Consider the following 21,206-nt stretch of genomic DNA (forward strand, 5'->3'; position numbering starts at 1 on the left):
GAAAGCTGTGTAGGTATGTATATTTGCGTGTGTGGACGTATGTATATACATGTGTATGGGGGTGGGTTGGGCCATTTCTTTCTTCTGTTTCCTTGCGCTACCTCGCAAACGCGGGAGACAGCGACAAAGCATAAAAAAAGAAAAAAAAAATTACCTTTCTTTACTGTACAGAGAGTTTCACACTCAGTAGGATCAGTCTCTTCAGCTTTGGTAATTATTACATATTTTCTTAGCAGAGGTGAGTCACAGGGTGGGTGAGGGGGCGAGGGTTCTGGGAGTGTTGAGTGTATGGAGGGAGAACGTTGACTCGGAGAGCAAAATTGGGTATGTTTGAAGGAATAGTGGTTCCAACAATGTTATATGGTTGTGAGGCATGGGCTATAGATAAGGTTGTGCAGAGGAGAGTGGAATTGTTTGAAATGAGATGTTTGAGGACAGTATGTGGTGTGAGGTGTTTTGATTGAGTAAGTAACGAAAGGGTAAGAGAGATGTGTGGTAATAAAAAGAATGTGGTCAAGATAGCAGAAGAGGGTGTATTGAAATGGTTTGGCCACACAGACAGAATGAGTGAGGAAAGATTCACAAAGAGGATATATATGTCAGATAGCACATTGACCCCGGTAAACCACATCGTTCCAATTCACTCTATTCCTTGCACGCCTTTCACCTTCCTGCATATTCAGACCCCGATCGCTAAAAATCTTTTTCACTCCATCCTTCCACCTCCAATTTCGTCTTCCACTTCTCCTTGTTCCCTCCACCTCTGACACATTATCCTCTTTGTCAATCTTTTCTCACTCATTCTCTCCATGTGACCAAACCATTTCAAAACACCCTTTTCTGCTTTCTCAACCACACTTCTTATTACCACACATCTCTCTTACCCTTTCATTACTTAATCGATCAAACCACCTCACACCACATGCTGTCCTCAAACATCTCATTTCTTACACATCCATCCTCATCTGCACAACCCTATCTATCACCCATGCCTCGCAGCTATATAACATTTTTGGAACCACTATTTACTACAAATATACCAATTTTTGCACTCTGAGATAACGTTCTTACCTTCCACACATTCTTCAATGCTCCCAGAAACTTTGCCCCCTTTAGCTATGTTATTATTAATGATTATTATTATTTTATCCCTGGAGATAGGGAAGAAAGAATACTTCCCACATATTCCCTGCGTGTCATAGAAGGCGAACAGAGGGGCAGGAGTAGGGTACTAGAAACCCTCCCCTCCTTGTATTTTAATTTTCTAAATGGGGAAACAGGAGTCATGCAGGGGGTGCTCATCGTCCTCGAAGGCTCAGATTGGGGTGTCTAAATGTTTGTGGATGTAACCAAGATGATAAAAGGGAGAGATAGGTAGTATGTTTAAGGAAAGGAACCTGGATGTTTTGGCTCTGAGTGAAATGAAGCTCAAGGGTAAAGGGGAAGACTGCTTTGGGAATGCCTTGGGAGTAAAGTCAGGGGTTGGTGAGAGGACAAGAGCAAAGGAAGGAGTAACACTACTTGTGAAGCATGAGTGGTGGGAGTATGTGATAGAGTGTAAGCAAGTAAACTCTAGATTGATATGGGTAAAACTGAAAGTGGATGGAGAGAGATAGGTGGTTATTTTTGCCTATGCACATGATCATGAGAAGGAAGATCATGAGAGGTAAGTGTTTTGGGAGCAGCTGAATGAGTGTGTTAGCAGCTTTGATGCACGAGACCGGGTTATAGTGATGGATGATTTGAATGCAAAGGTGAGTAATGTGGTAGTTGAGGATATAATTGGTGTACCTGGGGTGTTCAGTGTTGTAAATGGAAATGGTGAAGAGCTTGTAGATTTATGTGCTGAAAAAGGACTGGTGATTGGGAATACCTGGTATAAAAAGAGAGATATAGATAGGTATACATATGTAAGTAGGAGAGATGGCCAGAGCGTTATTGGATTACGTGTTAATTGATAGGCATGTGAGAGAGAGACTCTTGGATGTTATTGTGCTGTGAGAAGCATCTGGGGGGATGTCTGATCATTATCTCATGGAGGCAAAGGTGATGTTTTGTAGAGGTTTTTCAGAAAAGAAGATAGAATATTGGGGCGAAGAGAGTGGTGAGAGTAAAGGAGCTTACAGAGGAGATTTGTGTGAGGAAGTACCATTACAGAGTGAGTGAAGATGCAAGAGGAGTGGGGGAGGAATGGGATGCATTTAGGGAAGCAGTGATGGCATGTGCAAAAGATGCTTGTGGTATGAGAAAAGTGGGAGGTGGGCAGATTAGAAAGGTTAGTGTATAGTGGGATGAAGAGGTAACATTTTTAGTGAAAGAAGAGAAAGAGACATTTGGATGATTTTTGCAGGGAAATAGTGCAAGTGACTGGGAGATGTATGAAAAAGAGTGGCAGAAGGTTAAGAGAAAGGTGCAAGAGGTGAAAAAGAGGGCAAATGAGAGTTGGGGTGAGAGAGTATCATTAAATTTTAGGGAGAATAAAAAGATGTTTTGGAAGGAGGTAAATAGAGTGCATTAGACAAGAGAACAAATGGCAACATTGGTGAAGGGGGCTAATGGGGTGGTAATAAAAAGTAGTGGAGGAGTGAGGAGATGAAGTGAGTATATTGAAGGTTTGTTGAATGTGTTAGATGTTTGAGTGGGAGATATAGGGTGTTTTGGTCGAGGTGGTGTGCAAAGTGAGAGTGTCAGGGAGAATGGTTTGGTAAACAGAGAAGAGGTAGTAAAAGTTTTGCGGAAGATGAAAGCCGGCAAGGGCGGGTTTGGATGGTATTACAGTGGAATTTATGAAATAAGGGGGTGACTGTGCTGTTGATTGGTTAGTAAGGATATTCAGTGTATGTATGGATCATGGTGAAGTGCCTGAGGATTGGTGAAATGCATGCATAGTGCCACTGTATAAAAGCAAAGGGGATAAAGGTGAATGTTCAAATTACAGAGGTATAAGTTTGTTGAGTATTCCTGGTAAATTATATGGGAGGGTGTTGATTGAGAGAGTCAGTGCATGTACAGAGCATCAGATTGGGGAAGAGGAGTGTGGTTTCCAAAGTGGTAGAGGGAGTGTGGATCAGGTGTTTGCTTTGAAGAATGTATGTGAGAAATACTTGGAAAAACTGATTGATTTGTATGTATCATTTATGGATCTGGGGAAGGCATATGATAGGGTTCATAGAAATGTTTTGTGGAAGATATTAAGAGTATATGGTATGGGAGGTAAGTTGCTAGAAGCAGTGAAAAGTTTTTAGCAATGATGTAAGGATAGGGGAGAAAGAATAATTCCCATGCATTCCTCATGTGTTGTAGAAGGCGACTAAAGGGAATGGGAGCGGGGGGGGGCTAGAAATCCTCCCCTCCTCATATTTTAACTTTCTAAAAGGGGAACAGAAGAAGGAGTCACGCGGGGAGTGCTCATCCTCCTCGAAGGCTCAGACTGGGGTGTCTAAATGTGTGTGGATGTAACCAAGAGAAAAAAGGAGGGAGAGGTAGTATGTTTGAGGAAAGGAACCTGGATGTTTTGGCTCTTGAGTGAGACAAAGCTCAAGGGTAAAGGTGAAGAGTGGTTTGGGAATGTCTTGGAAGTAAAGTCAGGGGTTAGTGAGAGGACAAGAGCAAGAAAAGGAGTTGCACTACTCCTGAAACATGAGTGGTGGGAGTATGTGATAGAGTGTAAGAAAGTAAACTCTAGACTGATATGGGTAAAACTGAAGGTTGATGAAGAGAGATGGTTGATTATTGGTGCATATGCACCTGGGCATGAGAAGAAAGATGATGAGAGGCAAGTGTTTTGGGAGCAGCTGAGTGAGTGTGTTAGTAGTTTTGATGCACGAGACCGGGTTATAGTGATGGATGATTTGAATGCAAAGGTAAGTAATGTGGCAGTTGAGGGAATAATTGGTGTACATGAGGTGTTCAGTGTTGTAAATGGAAATGGTGAAGAACTTGTAGATTTATGTGCTGAAAAAGGACTGGTGATTGGGAATATCTGGTTTAAAAAGAGATATACATAAGTATACGTATGTAAGTAGGAGAGAATGCCAGAGAGCGTTATTGGATTACATTTTAATTGATAGGCGCATGAAAGAGAGACTTTTGGATGTTAATGTGCTGAGAGGTGCAACTGGAGGGATGTCTGATAATTATCTTGTGGAGGCGAAGGTGAGGATTTGTTGAGGTTTTCAGAAAAGAAGAGAGAATGTTGGGGTGAAGAGAATGGTGCGAGTAAGTGAGCTTCGTATAGGAGCAGCCTGACTGATTAGGAGAGCAACAATACACATCTGTTGTACACTAAGCACTTATGTAGTTCATTTGTGAACATCAAAATAAGGGAAGAAGAGATATATCCATATTTGATAGCATTGTTGGAAAGATATGTTTCAAGAACTAAGAAAATAACATAACACAGATGTATTGATGGTCATATACCTTAGTTGACAAGGGGTATTATGATAATGGTTATGATCACATTACTTGTAAGTGGCTCTGAAGTATTTCATGTGGTTACATCTTGTTCCTTTTAGAAAAATTATGCTCATGATATGTACCATCATTCTAATTACTAAAGAAAAATTTAAATCTCTTCTCAGGAATCTTCTCAGAGGTTTCTACACTGCTACAAAACGGAAACCTCAGAGGATTATTATGTATCGTGATGGTGTTAGTGAATCACAGTTCCAAGAAGTATTGTCTTATGAACTGAAAGCCATGCGTATGGCTTGCACTGAACTGGAGGCAGAGTACAAACCAGCCATGACATTCCTGGTTGTTCAAAAAAGACACCATACGAGGTAAGGTATCTTTTAATCTTTCTAATAGCAAGGCAGTATTCATTAGGTTTTAATTAAAAATACATGTGGTACATCTTTCTAAAAGATGGAGCTGAAGAGGGAGCCAAGTGAGGATTGCTCTACTTTCTTTGAGAAGTCAGGCAGTTGTGTCAGGTGTGGAAGGATATAACCAGGATGAGAAGATTGGAGAAATAGGTAGTATGTTTGAGGTTCTGAGTGAAACAGAGCTCAAGGAAAAAGGGGGAGAATAATATGGGAATATACTGGGGGTTAAAAACTGAGATTAGTGTGAGGGCAAGACCAAAAAGAGGTGGCACATCTGCTGATGGTGGGTTATAGTATTGTAGAAAAGAGTGTAAGGAAGTAAGCCTCAGGCTTATGTGAGTGAAATTGAAAGTGGTTTATGAGAAGTGATTTTTTTTCTTGTGTTAGCTGAGATGGTACAGAGTACTGACTGCTGTTGTCAAGGCCATCTCGTTATTGATATATATGTCGTAGAAGGCGACTAAAGGGGACAGGAGCGGGGTGCTAGAAACCCTCCCCTCCTTCTAGTTTAACTTTCTAAAAGGGGAAACAGAAGGAGGAGTCACGCGGGGAGTGCTCATCCTCCTCGAAGGCTCAGATTGGGGTGTCTAAATGTGTGTGGATGTAACCTAGATGAGAAAAAAGGAGAGATAGGTATTATGTTTAAGGAAAGGAACCTGGATGTTTTGGCTCTGAGTGAAACGAAGCTCAAGCTTAAAGGGGAAGAGTGGTTTGGGAATGTCTTGTAAGTAAAGTCAGGGGTTAGTGAGAGGACAAGAGCAAGGGAAGGAGTAGCACTACTCCTGAATCAGGAGTGGTGGGAGTATGTGATAGAGTGTAAGAAAGTAAATTCTAGATTAATATGGGTAAAGCTGAAAGTTGATGGAGAGAGATGGGTGATTATTGGTGCATATGCACCTGGGCATCAGAAGAAAGATCATGAGAGACAAGTGTTTTGGGAGCAGCTGAATGAGTGTGTTAGTGGTTTTGATACACAAGACTGGGTTATAGTGATGGGTGATTTGAATGCAAAGGTGAGTAATGTGGCAGTTGAGGGAATAATTGGTATACATGGGGTGTTCAGTGTTGTAAATGGAAATGGTGAAGAGCTTGTAGATTTATATGCTGAAAAAGGACTGGTGATTGGGAATACCTGGTTTAAAAAGAAGGCGACTAAAAGGGAAGGGAGTGGGGGGCTGGAAATCCTCCCCTCTCGTTTTTTTGTTTTTTTTCCCCAAAGGAAGGAACAGAGAAGGGGGCTGCCGGGTGGGGATGTTTCCTCAGAGGCCCAGTCCTCTGTTCTTAATGCTACCTCGCTGATGCGGGAAATGGCGAGTGGTGTGAAAGATACATAAGTATATGCATGTAAGTAGGAGAGATGGCCAGAGAGCGTTATTGGATTACGTGTTAATTGATAGCGCATGAAAGAGAGACTTTTGGATGTTAATGTACTGAGAGGTGCAACTGGAGGGATGTCTGATCATTATCTTGTGGAGGCGAAGGTGAAGATTTGTATGGGTTTTCAGAAAAGAAGAGAGAATGTTGGGGTGAAGAGAGTGGTGAGAGTAAGTGAGCTTGGGAAGGAGACTTTTGTGAGGAAGTACCAGGAGAGACTGAGTACAGAATGGAAAAAGGTGAGAACCAAGGAGGTAAGGGGAGTGGGGGAGGAATGGGATGTATTTAGGGAAGCAATGATGGCTTGCGCAAAAGATGCTTGTGGCATGAGAAGCGTGGGAGGTGGGCAGATTAGAAAGGGTAGTGAGTGGTGGGATGAAGAAGTAAGATTATTAGTGAAAGAGAGGAGAGAGGCATTTGGATGATTTTTGCAGGGAAAAATGCAAATGAGTGGGAGATGTATAAAAGAAAGAGGCAGGAGGTCAAGAGAAAGGTGCAAGAGGTGAAAAAGAGGGCAATTGAGAGTTGGGGTGAGAGAGTATCATTGAAATTTAGGGAGAATAAAAAGATGTTCTGGAAAGAGGTAAATAAAGTGCGTAAGACAAGGGAGCAAATGGGAACTTCAGTGAAGGGGGCTAATGGGGAGGTGATAACAAGTAGTGGTGATATGAGAAGGAGATGTAGTGAGTATTTTGAAGGTTTGTTGAATGTGTTTGATGATAGAGTGGCAGATATAGGGTGTTTTGGTCGAGGTGGTGTGCAAAGTGAGAGGGTTAGGGAAAATGATTTGGTAAACAGAGAAGAGGTAGTAAAGGCTTTGCGGAAGATGAAAGCGGGCAAGGCAGCAGGTTTGGATGGTATTGCAGTGGAATTTATTAAAAAAGGGGGTGACTGTATTGTTGACTGGTAGGTAAGGTTATTTAATGTATGTATGTTTCATGATGAGGTGCCTGAGGATTGGTGGAATGCTTGCATAGTGCCATTGTACAAAGGCAAAGGGGATAAGAGTGAGTGCTCAAATTACAGAGGTATAAGTTTGTTTTACAGAGCATCAGATTGGGGAAGAGCAGTGTGGTTTCAGAAGTGGTAGAGGATGTGTGGATCAGGTGTTTGCTTTGAAGAATGTATGTGAGAAATACTTAGAAAAGCATATGGATTTGTATGTAGCATTTATGGATCTGGAGAAGGCTTATGATAGAGTTGATAGAGATGCTCTGTGGAAGGTATTAAGAATATATGTTGTGGGAGGCAAGTTGTTAGAAGCAGTGAAAAGTTTTTATCGAGGATTTAAGGCATGTGTACATGTAGGAAGAGAGGAAAGTGATTGGTTCTCAGTGAATGTAGGTTTGCAGCAGGGATGTGTGATGTCTCCATGGTTGTTTAACTTGTTTATGGATGGGGTTGTTAGGGAGGTGAATGCAAGAGTTTTGGAAAGAGGGGCAAGTATGCATTCTGTTGTGGATGAGAGAGCTTGGGAAGTGAGTCAGTTGTTGTTCACTGATGATACAGCACTGGTGGCTGATTCATGTGAGAAACTGCAGAAGCTGGTGACTGAGCTTGGTAAAGTGTGTGAAAGAAGAAAGTTAAGAGTAAATGTGAATAAGAGCAAGGTTATTAGGTACAGTAGGGTTGAGGGTCAAGTCAATTGGGAGGTAAGTTTGAATGGAGAAAAACTGGGGGAAGTAAAGTGTTTTAGATACCTGAGAGTGGATTTGTCAGCAGATGGAACCATGGAAGCGTAAGTGAATCATAGGGTGGGGGAGGGGGCGAAAATTCTGTGGGCCTTGAAGAATGTGTGGAAGTCGAGAACATTATCTCAGAAAGCAAAAATGGGTATGTTTGAAGGAATAGTGGTTCCAACAATGTTGTATGGTTGCGAGACGTGGGCTATGGATAGAGTTGTGCGCAGGAGGGTGGATGTGCTGGAAATGAGATGTTTGAGGACAATATGTGGTGTGAGGTGGTTTGATCGAGTAAGTAATGATAGTTAGGGTAAGAGAGACGTGTGGTAATAGAAAGAATGTGGTTGAGAGAGCAGAAGAGGGTGTTTTGAAATGGTTTGGTCACATGGAGAGAATGAGTGAGGAAAGATTGACCAAGAGGATATATGTGTCAGAGGTGGTGGGAATGAGGAGAAGTGGGAGACCATATTGGAGGTGGAAAGATGGAGTGAAAATGATTTTGAGTGATTGGGGCCTGAACATGTAGGAGGGTGAAAGGCGTGCAAGGAATAGAGTGAATTGGAACGATGTGGTATACTGGGGTCGACGTGCTGTCAGTGGATTGAACTAGGGCATGTGAAGTGTCTGGGGTAAACCATGGAAAGTTGTTTGAGGCCTGGATGTGGAAAGGGAGCTGTGGTTTCGGTGCATTATTACATGACAGCTAGAGACTGAGTGTGAACGAATGTGGCCTCTGTTGTCTTTTCCTAGCGCTACCTCACACACATGAGGGGCGAGTGTGTTGTTATTACATGTGTGGTGGGGTGGCGATGGGAATGAATAAAGGCAGACAGTATGAATTATTTACATGGGTGTATATGTCTGTGTGTGTATATATATGTATACATTGAGATTGTATAGGTATGTATATGTGCTGTTTGTGGACGTGTATGTATATGCATGTGTATATGGGTGGGTTGGACCATTCTTTCGTCAGTTCCCTTGCGCTACCTTCGTTAATGCAGGAGACAGCGACAAAGCAAAATAAATAAATAAATATGTATGTTATTATTATTTATGTATTATTTATTATACGTTTCTGTCTCCCACATTAGCGAAGTAGTGCAAGGAAACAGATGAAAGAATGGCCCAACCCACCCAAATACACATAAAAGCCCACACACGCACATATACATACCTATACATTTCAACGTATACATGCATATACATACACAGACATATACATATGTACACATACATATTCATACTTGCTGTCTTCATCCATTCCCTTCGCCACCTGGCCACACATGAAATGGCACCCCCCCCTCCCTCCGCGTGCATGCGAGGTAGTGCTAGGAAAAGACTACAAAGGCCACATTCCTTTACACTCAGCCTTTACCTGTCATGTGTAATGCACGAAAACCACAGCTCCTTTCCGCATCCAGGCCCCTCAAAACTTTCCATAGTTTACCCCCAGACACTTTACATGCCCAGGTTCAATCCAATGACAGCCCATCCACCTCGGTATACCACATTGTTCCAATTCACTTTATTCCTTGCACGCCTTTCACCCTCCTGTATGTTCAGGCCCTGATCGCTCAAAGTCTTTTCGCTCCATCCTTCCACCTCCACTTTGGTCTCCCACTTCTCCTCGTTCCCTCTACCTCTGACACATATATCGTCTTTGTCAATCTTTACTCACTCATTCTCTCCATGTGAACAAACCATTTCAATACACCCCTTCTGCTTTCTCAACCACACTCCTTTTATTCCACACATCTCTCTTACCCTTTCATTACTTGCTTGATCAAACCACCTCACACCACATGTTGTCCACAAACTTCTCATTTCCAACACATTCACCCTCCTCTGCACAACCCTGTCTATAGCCCATGCCTCGCAACCATATAACATTGTTGGAACCACTATGACTTCAAACATACCCATTTTTGCTCTCCAAGATAGCGTTCTTGCCCTCCACGCATTCTTCAGTGCTCCCAGAATCATCTCCCCCTCCCCCACCCTGTGACTCACTTCTGCTTTCATGGTTCCATCTGCTGCTAAATCCACTCCCAGATATCTAAAACGCTTCACTTCCACCAGTTTTTCTCCATTCAAACTTACCTCCTAATTTGCTTGCCCCTCAACCCTACTGAACCTAATAACCTTGCTCTTATTCACATTTACTCTCATCTTTCTTCTTTCACGCACATTACCAAACTCAGTCACCAACTTCTGCAGTTTCTTACTCGAATCAGCCACCAGCGCTGTATCATCAGCGAACAACAACTGACTCACTTCCCAAGCCCTCTCATCCACAATAGACTGCATACTTGCCCCTCTCTCCAAAACTCTTGCATTCACCTCCCTAACAACCCCATCCATAAACAAATTAAACAACCATGGAGACATCACACATCCCTGCCGCAAACCGACATTCACTGGGAACCCTCCTGCACGTTCAAGCCCCAATCGCTCAAAATCTTTTTCACTCCATCCTTCCACCTTCAGTTTGGTCTCCCACTTCTTCTCGTTCCCTCCACCTCTGACATATATATTCTTTTTGTCAATCTTTCCTCACTCATTCTCTCCATGTGACCAAACCATTTCAATACACCCTCTTCTGTTCTCTCAGTCACACACTTTTTATTACCACACATCTCTCCAACCCTTTCATTACTTAATCAAACCACCTCACACTACATATTATCCTCAAACATCTCATTTCCAACACATACACCCTCCTCCACACAGCCCTATGTATACCCCATGCCTCACAATCATATAACATTTTTGGAACCACTATTCCTTCAAAGATACCCATTTTTGATCTCCGAGATAATGTTCTTGCCTTCCACACATTCTTCAACTCTTCCAGAACCTTCACCCCTCCCCCATCCTGTGACTCACTTCCGCCTCCATGGTTCCATTCACTGCCAAATCCACTCCCAGATACGTAAAGAAAACTTCCTCCAGTTTTGCTGCATTCTAACTTACCTCCCAATTTACCTGTCCTTCAACCCTACAAAACCTAAGAAAGCCATAGTGACATCACACTGTCCTGCTTCACACCCACATTCTCCCAAACGTTCACTCAACTCTCCATCCACCCTTATACTTGAATGTGATCTTCAGTAGAAGGCTTTTACATCATCTAACAGTTGTTCCCCTACCCACTATATCCTTAGCACATTCCATAAAGCATTCCACTTGACTGTCGTATACTTTACCGAGAAAGAGTTATCAGCATAAGTCACAACAAAAAATTTTCTCTTTATGGTTTGCTTCATTTTACAAAGACTAACTTTGTTGTGCTCTTAAGCAGAAATTATTGTGGAGTAGGATTAAGTGATGGAAAGAGTTTCAAGGACCAGTACACTATGTGTCTGATGTGACAGACGCCTGAACAGGAGCAATAAAGTCATGACTTGGGGGGAGAAAATTTGTGTGAAGAAGGTACAAAGACTACATCTGAGCGTTTGGCTCAGTTGGACTCTCCTGCAGGGCATTGATTTTCATCTCTCGTGGAAAGAAAATATTGCGAGAAGATTTTCTCTTGTATCACCAAGCATTCCAACCCTGTTTATATGCACACTCTCCTAGCCAGATGGGCTGTTGTTACTGATAGAGCTGACCCATATATCTCTGTAATGAACCTCCTATGAATACCCTTGAACCTGCTATGGTTACCTCATTCTTTTCTTAAAACTATAGATCCTACCTGTAATTGCCCCATTGTTGCAGCATTCCTATAGGTTACTTTGCTGTAGCAGAATTAGTTCAATCCTGATGTTTTACAATTTAATTTTATATGTAAATATATGTGCACTTTCTTATGGGCAATTTTTTCCTTGTAGATTATTCTGCCAAGAAAGGGATGGTGTTGGTAAGTCAAAAAATATTCCTCCAGGAACAACAGTGGACACTGACATCATTCATCCATCTGAAAGAGATTTTTATCTCTGTTCACATCAGGTAAGTTGCAAGAAAGACATCATTGATGAATCAATAGAAAAAATGAGAAAAGGTGAAGGTGAACTCTGTTAACTAGATTGAATAAGGAAAAAGACTTGGTTACATTAATCTCTGATAAACCAAAGCCAAGTAAGCTGTGTACAGAAACAGTAAGAAAGACAAACAGAAAGTAAGGCTTTATTGGTAAGTTACTAGAATTCATGTCTTAAGAAACTGATCTTCATTCTCATGAATATACTGAATCTATCTGTCTATCTATATCTCTAATGCCCATTCCAATTGGAACTCCCTCAAAGGGGTGGCCATGGCAATAGAGTCTCCAGTGCCACTTCATAGCCTTTAGTGCCTCATGCTTAACAGGCCACTGACAGAGGGCAGCTCTTGGGCAGTGTTTGCTAAGACTGCTGCCTAATGTTTCTTCTGACTACTATCTAATGCTCCTTCCAACTACTACTTCCTAAAATTTCTCCCTAAAGCTCCTGCTTAAATGTTCCTATGTAGTACTTTTATCTACTGCTCTTACCATTTTGCCAAAGGGCAGGGCTAGCACATAGTGCTCACCTCAGGGAAATCTAGAGTTATGAAGATTGAGCTGTGTGAGGTAAGTGTTGTCAAGTGTTAGGTATGACGAGGAGAGATTGTATGTTGGTGGACAGAATGCCAGTAGTCCACTTATTAGTGAGGCAGAAAGAAAAGACAGCTACCTGGGTCAGAGAGGAGTGCAACTTGACAACTGCTGAAGTGCTGGCTCTCTAAGCATATGTCACTAACCTTCCCAATATCCAGGTGGGTAGTACTGGTAAAATACCTCCCTGGTTGTTGGCTGCCTACCAGCTACTACCTCCTGAATGTTGTGTTATATTTTGGTTACCCTTCTTGAAAAGAGACTATTTAGGGAGAGTATGGTTGAGACTTCATATGTTTGCCTTAGAAAAGTGAACGTTAAAAGATGATTTAATACAATCATGGAAAATTAATAAAGTTTTTAATAGTCTTGATCTGAGCAGTTATTTGATGTTAGATCAGTGTTAATTTGCCTGTAGTAATGGATACAAACTTTTAAAGAAGCACTTTGCTTTGAATGAGGCAAAGCACTTTCTCTTCTGGAGGAAAACACATGACTTGATTTACAAGTTAGAGTAGTTGAAAGCAAAACCATAAGTCCACTTGAATATTACTTTACTTTCATACTTGTTCTGTATATCCTGTGTGAGTGAAGTAGCATCGAGAACAGATGATGGAGCCTTTAAGGAAAAATAACCTCTAAAGGAAAAAAACCTCTATTGGCCAAGGCAAAAGTCTCCATTTATCCCTGTCCTTGCATTCCTCCCTCACATACACCATTCCACGTATTCTTCAACCATTTTTCTCCCTCCAGTATTCCTCCACCCTATTTGCCCATGTCACAGGTGGTCTTCCACACACCAACCCCTTGAAATGTACCATCGTACACTCTCCTTGTAAACTCCCAATCTTGCATTCTTTCCACATGCCCAAACCCCTTCAAAGTATTGTTTCACCCATTCTACCTCTCAACAATTCATTCCCTTTGCATTCCTTGCCATACCACATCTCCCATATACCCTTTCACTTCTTTCTTCATTCTATCTAGTCACACCACTTGCTCTTCTCAAATAGCTAATTTCCACAGCCTGGATTCTTGACCTCTGTGACTTATTCCATGCCCATGTTTTGGCTGCATAAGTCGGGGTTGGGAGGACTGTGCTGTCTATTAATCCTCTCTTCACTGCCATACTTACACCTCTACCCTTCATTATTCTATTAAGTGACTCATTGATTCTTCTACCTTGTACTGCTCTCCGTATCTTTCCTTCCACTCTTACCCAAGATAGCTCCTAGGTACTTAAAATCTCTTCTTCCAATCTTTTTCCCGTATATCCAAAGTACACTTTCTTTCACTTTGTATGGTTTTACAAAATCCATATTTTCACTGATTCCTTTATCCCTGGGGATAGGGGAGAAAGAATTCTTCCCATGCATTCCCCACGTGTTGTGGAAGGTGACTAAAAGGAATGGGACCGGGGGCTAGAAACCCTCCCCTCCTTGTGTTTTAACTTTCTAAAAGGGGAAACAGAAGGAGTCACGCGGGGAGTGCTCATCCTCCTCGAAGGCTCAGATTGGGGTGTCTAGATGTGTGTGGATGTAACCAAGATGAGGAAAAGGAGAGATAGGTGGCATGTTTGAGGAAAGGAACCTGGATGTTTTGGCTCTGAGTGAAACGAAGCTCAAGGGTAAAGGGAAAGAGTAGTTTGGGAATGTCTTGGGAGTAAAGTCAGGGGTTGGTGAGAGGACAAGAGCAAAGGAATGAGTAGCACAACTCCTGGAACATGAGTTGTGGGAGTATGTGATAGAGTGTAAGAAAGTAAACTCTAGATTGATATGGGTAAAACTGAAAGTGATGGAGAGAGATGGGTGATTATTTCTGCTTATGCACCTGGTCATGAGAAGAGATCATGAGAGGCAGATGACTTGGGAGCAGCTGAGTGAGTGTTAGCAGTTTGATGCTTGAGACCAGGTTATAGTGATGGGTGATTTGAATGCAAAGGTGAGTAGTGTGGTAGTTGAGGGTATAATTGGTGTACGTGGGGTGTTCAGTGTTGGAAATGGGTAAGAGCTCATAGATTTGTGTTCTGAAAAAGGACTGATGATTGGGGATACCTGGTTTAAAAAGAGAAATATTTATTTATTTATTTATTTTGCTTTGTCGCAAAATATATATACATACACGTCCACACACTCAAATATACATTCCTGTACATCTCAACGTATACATATATATACACACAGACATATACATATATACACATGTACATAATTCATACTGTCTGCCTTTATTCATTCCCATTGCCACCCCACCACACATGAAATAACAACCCCCTCCCCGCGCATGTGCGCGAGGTATTGCTAGGAAAAGACAACAAAGGCCACATTTCACACTCAGTGTCTAGCTGTCATGTATAATGCACTGAAACCACAGCTCCCTTTCCGCATTCAGGCCCCACAGAGCTTTCCATGGTTTACCCCAGATGCTTCACACACCCTGGTTCAATCCATTGACAGCACGTCGACCCATGTACCACATCGTCCCAATTCACTCTATTCCTTGCACGCCTTTCACCCTCCTGCATGTTCAGGCCCCGATCACTCAAAATCTTTTTCACTCCATCTTTCCACCTCCAATATTTTCTCCCACTTCTCCTCGTTCCCTCCACCTCTGATACATATATTCTCTTGGTCAATCTTTCCTCACTCATTCTCTCCATGTGGCCAAACCATTTCAAAACACCCTCTTCTGTTCTCTCAACCATACTCTTTTTATTACTACACATCTCTCTTACCCTATTATTACTTACTTGATCAAACCACCTCACACCACACATTTTCCTCAGACATCTCATTTCCAGCACATCCACCCTCCTGCGCACAACTCTGTCTATAGCCCACGCCTCGCAACCATATAACATTGTTGGAACCACTATTCCTTCAAATATACCCATTTTTGCTTTCCGAGATAATGCTCTCGACTTCCACACATTCTTTAATGCTCCCAGAACTTTTGCCCCCTCCCCCACCCTATGATTCACTTCCACTTCCATGGTTCCATCCACTGCCAAATCCTCTCCCAGATATCTAAAACACTTCACTTCCACCAGTTTTTCTCCATTCAAACTTACCTCCCAGTTGACTTGTCCCTCATCCCTACTGTACCTAATAACCTTGCTCTTATTCACATTTATTTTCAACTTTCTTCTTTCACACACTTTACCAAACTCAGTCACCAGATTCTGCAGTTTCTCCCATGAATCAGCCACCAGCGCTGTATCATCAGCGAACAACAACTGACTCACTTCCCAAGCTCTCTCATCCACAACAGACTGCATACTTGCCCCTCTTTCCAAAACTCTTGCATTCACCTCCCTAACAACCCCATCCATAAACTAATTGAACAACCGTCACACACCCCTGCCGCAAACCAACATTCACTGAGAACCAATCACTTTCTTCCTACATGTACACATGCCTTACATCCTCAATAAAATTTTCACTGCTTCTAACAACTTGCCCCCACACCATATATTCATGATATCTTCCACAGAGCATCTCTATCAACTCTGTCATATGCCTTCTCCAGATCCATAAATGCTACATACAAATCCATTTGCTTTTCTTTCTCACATACATTCTTCAAAGCAAGCACCTGATATACACATCCTCTACCACTTCTAAAACCACACTGCTCTTCCCCAATCTGATGCTCTGTACATGCCTTCACCCTCTCAATCAATACCCTCCCATATGATTTCCCTGGAATACTCAACAAACTTATACCTCTGTAATTTGAACACTCACTTTTATCCCCTTTACCTTTACGCAATGTCATTATGCAAGCATTCCTTCAATCCTCAGGCACCTCACCATGAGTCATACATACATTAAATAAACATACCAACCAGTCAACAATACAGTCACCCCCTTTTTTAATGAATTCCACTGCAATACCATCCAAACCCACTGCCTTGCCAGCTTTCATCTTCTGCAAAGCTTTTACTTCCTCCTCTCTGTTTACCAAATCATTCTCCCTCACCCTCTCACTTTGCACACCACCTTGACCAAAACAGCCTATATCTGCCACTCTATCATCAAACACATTCAACAAACCTTCAAAATACTCACTCCATCTCCTCGCATCACCACTACTTGTTATCACCTCCCCATTATCCCCCTCCACTGAATTTCTCATTTGTTCCCTTGTCTTACGCTTTTTATTTACCTCCCTCCAAAACATCTTTTTATTCTCCCTAAAATTTAATGATAGTCTCTCCTACTCTCATTTGCCCTCTTTTTCACCTCTTGCACCTTTCTCTTAATCTCCTGCCTCTCTTTTATACATCTCCCAGTCATTTGCATTATTTTCTGCAAAAATCGTCCAAATGCCTCTCTCTTCTCTTTCACTAATAATCTTACTTCTTCATCCCACCACTCGCTACCCTTTCTAATCTGCCCACCTCCCATGCTTCTCATGCCACAAGGATCTCTTGCTCAAGCCATCACTGCTTCCCTAAATACATCCCATTCCTCCCCCACTCCCCTTACGTCCTTTGTTCTCACCTTTTTCCATTTTGTACTCAGTCTCTCCTGGTACTTCCTCACACAAGTCTCCTTTCCAAGCTCACTTACTCTCACCACTCTCTTCACCCCAACATTCTCTCTTCTTTTCTTAAAACCTCTACAAATCTTCACCTTCGCCTCCACAAGATAATGATCAGACACCCCTCCAGTTGCACCTCTCAGCTTATTAACATCCAAAAGTCTCTCTTTCATGCGCCTATCAATTAACACGTAATTCAGTAACACTCTCTGGCCATCTCTCCTACTTACATACGTATACTTATGTATATCTCGCTTTTTAAACCAGGTATTCCCAATCACCAGTCCTTTTTCAGCACATAAATCTACAAGCTCTTCACCATTTCCATTTACAACACTGAGCACCCCATGTACACCAATTATTCCCTCAACTGCCACATTAATCACCTTTGCATTCAAATCACCCATCACTGTAACCCGGTCTCATGCATCAAAACTACTAACACACTCACTCAGCTGCTCCCAGAACACTTGCCTCTCATGATCTTTCTTCTCATGCCCAGGTGCATATGCAAAAGTAATCACCCATCTCTCTCCATACACTTTCAGTTTTACCCATATCAGTCTAGAGTTTACTTTCTTACACTCTATCACATACTCCCACCACTCCTGTTTCAGGAGTAGTGCTACTCCTTCCCTTGCTCTTGTCCTCTCACTAACTTAGCCCTGACTTTACTCCCAAGACATTCCCAAACCACCCTTCCCCTTTACCCTTGAGCTTTGTTTCACTCAGAGCCAAAACATCCAGGTTCCTTTCCTCAAATATACTACCTATCTCCTTTTTTCTCATCTTGGTTACATCCACACACATTTAGACACCCACATCTGAGTCTTCGAGGATGATGAGCACTCCCCGCGACTCCTTCTGTTTCCCCTTTTAGAATGTTAAAATAGAAGGAGGGGAGGGTTTCTAGCCCCCCGCTCCCGTCCCCTTTAGTCGCCTTCTACAACACATGAGGAATACGTGGGAAGTATTCTTTCTCCTCTATCCCCAGGGATAGATATACATAAGTATACATAAGTAAGTAGAAGAGATGGCCAGAGAGCATTATTGGATTACTTGTTGATTGATAGGTGCATGAAAGAGAGACTTTTGGATGTTAATGTGCTGAGAGGGATAACTGGAGGGATGCTTGATCATTATATTTTGGAGGCAAAGGTGAAGATTTGCGGAGGTTTTCAGGAGAGAAGAGAGAATGTTGGGGCGAAGAGAGTGGTAAGAGTAAGTGAGCTTGGAATGGAGACTTGTGTGAGGAATTACCATTAGAGATTGAGTGCAAAATGGAAAAAGGTGAGAGCAAAGGACGTAAGAGCGGTTGGGGAGGATTGGGATGTATTTATGGAAGCAGTGATGACTTGCGCAATAGATGCCTGTAGCATGAGAAAGGTGGCAGTGTAGCATTATTAGAAGGGTAGTGAGTGGTGGGATGAAGTAAGATTGGTAGTGAAAGAGAAGGGAGAGGCATTTGGAAGATTTTTGCAGGGAAATAGGCAAAAAAAGAGGGCAATGAAAGTTGGGGTGAGAGAGTATCATTAAATTTTAGGGAGAATAAAAAGATGTTTTGGAAGGAGGTAAATAAAGTGCATAAGACAAGAGAACAAATGGGAACATCGGTGAAGGGGGCTAATGGGGAGGTGATAACAAATAGTGGTGAAGTGAGGAGATGGAGTGAGTAGTTTGAAGGTTTGTTGAATGTGTGTGATGATAGAGTGGCACATATAGGGTGTTTTGGTCAAGGTGGTGTGCAAAGTGAGAGGGTCAGGGAGAAAAGTTTGATAAACAGAGAAGAGGTAGTGAAAGCTATGCGTAAGATGAAAGTAGGCAAGGCGTCAGGTTTGGATGGTAATGCAGGGGAATGTATTAAGAAAGTGGTGACTGTGTTGTTGGCTGGTTGGTGAGGATATTCTGTATGTATGGTTCATGGTGAAGTGCCTCAGGATTGGCGGAATGCATAGATAGTGCCATTGTACAAAGGCAAAGGGATAAAGGTGAGTGTTCAAATTACAGAGGTATAAGTTTGTTGAGTATTCCTGGGAAATTATATGGGAGGGTATTGATTGAAAGGGTCAAGGCATGTACAGAGCATCAGACTGGGGAAGAGCATTGTGGTTTCAGAAGAGGTAGATGTGTGAATCAGGAATTCTCTTTGAAGAATGTATGTGAGAAATACTTAGAAAAGCAAATGGATTTGTATGTATCATTTATGGATCTGGAGAAGGCATATGATAAGAGTTGATAGAGATGCTCTGAGGAAGGTATTAAGAGTATATGGTGTGGGAGGTAAGTTGCTAGAAGCAGTGAAAAGTTTTTATCTGGGCAAATAGGCTCCAGTGGAACCTAATTGCCCTAAAAGATTTATAAGAGCTATTAACACCTTCAAAAAAGACAAGATATACATATTACTAAAGCAGATAAGGCTAACACTGTTGTGATTTTAGACAAAAGTAACTATTTATCTAAAATTAATGATCTTTTAAATGATGACACAACATATTCTAAACTTAGTAAAAATTCCTTAGAAGCAGTTAATTCCCATTTCAATAAAGAAATGAAGTTGTTGTTGAAAGGTAATAGTTCTCTTATCAAAAGTTTGTCATCTTTGTCCCCTTCATTGCAATATATGTATGGACATATCAAAACACATAAACAGTATTTTCCAGCAAGACCTATAGTGAGTTCAGTAGGCTCCATCACATATAAATTGTCAAAATGTTTAGTTTCTTTATTAAGCCCTTTAGTGGGTAAGGTACCAAATTCTGATATCATGAACAATGTAGATTTAGTCAACAAGTTAAACAATGTCAATTTAAGTCTTGTATGGTATGATATTCATTTACCTGTTTCACTGTCTGTTTTCATTGAACTGATAAAATTGTGTATAAAAGACTGTGTATTTCAGTTCATTGGAGATTATTATGCTCAAAAATTTGGTATGGCAGTTGGGTAACCCTCTTTCACCTGTACTAAGTAATCTTTATATGGAATTTTTTGAAACAGAATTACTAAAGAATATCTTACCTTCTAATGCAATTTGGTTTAGGTATGTAGATGATGTTCTTTGTGTTTGGCCAACAAATGAAAATTTACAAATATTTCTCCCCTTAACAATTTAGTACCTCCCATCAAATGTACTGTAGAAAATGAAAATAATGGTATGTTACCATTTTTAGGTTGGTAACATGCAAGGAAACAAGTTTAAGTTTAGCATATACAGAAAACCTACCAATGTATGCTCATATATCCATTATTACTCATCTCAACATGACAGATTAAAATTATCATCATTTCAGTCTATGTTCCTTGGGGCATTATGTATTTGCAGTCCAGAGTTTATTGATGATGAGTTTGAGAAGATATATTCTATTGGATCTAAGTTAAAGTACCCTAGATCTTTCATTGATAAATCCCTTAAGTTAGCAAAGAAATAATTTTATAGAATTGAGCCCAAACCTCCCATTGTCACCAACAATCTTTTAGTTCTCCCTTTTGATGATAATTTTACTTTACTTCCCATGTTGCTTAAATCCTTTAATGTAAATGTTGCCTTCAGCAACAATAATACTATAAAGAATATCCTAATCAGGAATTCACCAGAAAATTCTCTTGGATGCATCTATAAAGTGCCATGAGGAAATTGTGATAAATTTTATGTTGGGCAGACTGGTAAGGATCTTTCTGTTAGACTTAAGCAACATAAATATAGTATAAGAATGGGACAAGAATCAAATGCCTTGTTTAATCACGTTAAAAACTATGATCATTGTATTGACTGGAGTAATGCCATCTCAGTTATTAACTCTAACTGATAGCTAGAGACTGAGTGTGAACGAATGTGGCCTTTGTTGTCTTTTCGTAGGGCTACCTCGTGCACATTTGAGGGAGGGGGTTGGTATTTCATGTGCTCTGTGCTCTGTGGAAGGTATTAAGAATATTTGGGGTGGGAGGCAAGTTGTTAGAAGCAGTGAAGAGTTTTTATCGAGGATTTAAGGCATGTGTACATGTAGGAAGAGAGGAAAGTGATTGGTTCTCAGTGAATGTTGGTTTGTGGCAGGGGTGCATGATGTCTCCATGGCTGTTTAATTTGTTTATGGATGGGGTTGTTATGGAGGTGAATGCAAGAGTTTTGGAAAGAGGGGCAAGTATGCAGTCTGTTGTGGATGAGGGAGCTTGGGAAGTGAGTCAGTTGTTGATCGCTGA

General features: G+C 41.5%; 1 protein-coding gene across 2 annotated transcripts in view; it reads left to right on the top strand.

The window, feature by feature from the left end:
• The window catches only part of LOC139755121 (protein argonaute-2-like), a 196,267-nt gene that overhangs the window by 162,228 nt on the left and 12,833 nt on the right, over positions 1 to 21,206 (top strand). For both annotated transcript variants that reach the window (XM_071673262.1, XM_071673261.1), the window contains 2 exons: positions 4,584 to 4,784; positions 11,722 to 11,839. In XM_071673262.1, the coding sequence (XP_071529363.1) occupies positions 4,584 to 4,784; positions 11,722 to 11,839 (319 nt within the window). The remainder of the gene's footprint in view (positions 1 to 4,583; positions 4,785 to 11,721; positions 11,840 to 21,206) is intronic.

Source organism: Panulirus ornatus, chromosome 18 (assembly GCF_036320965.1).
Source record: "Panulirus ornatus isolate Po-2019 chromosome 18, ASM3632096v1, whole genome shotgun sequence".
Classification (NCBI taxonomy): domain Eukaryota; kingdom Metazoa; phylum Arthropoda; class Malacostraca; order Decapoda; family Palinuridae; genus Panulirus; species Panulirus ornatus.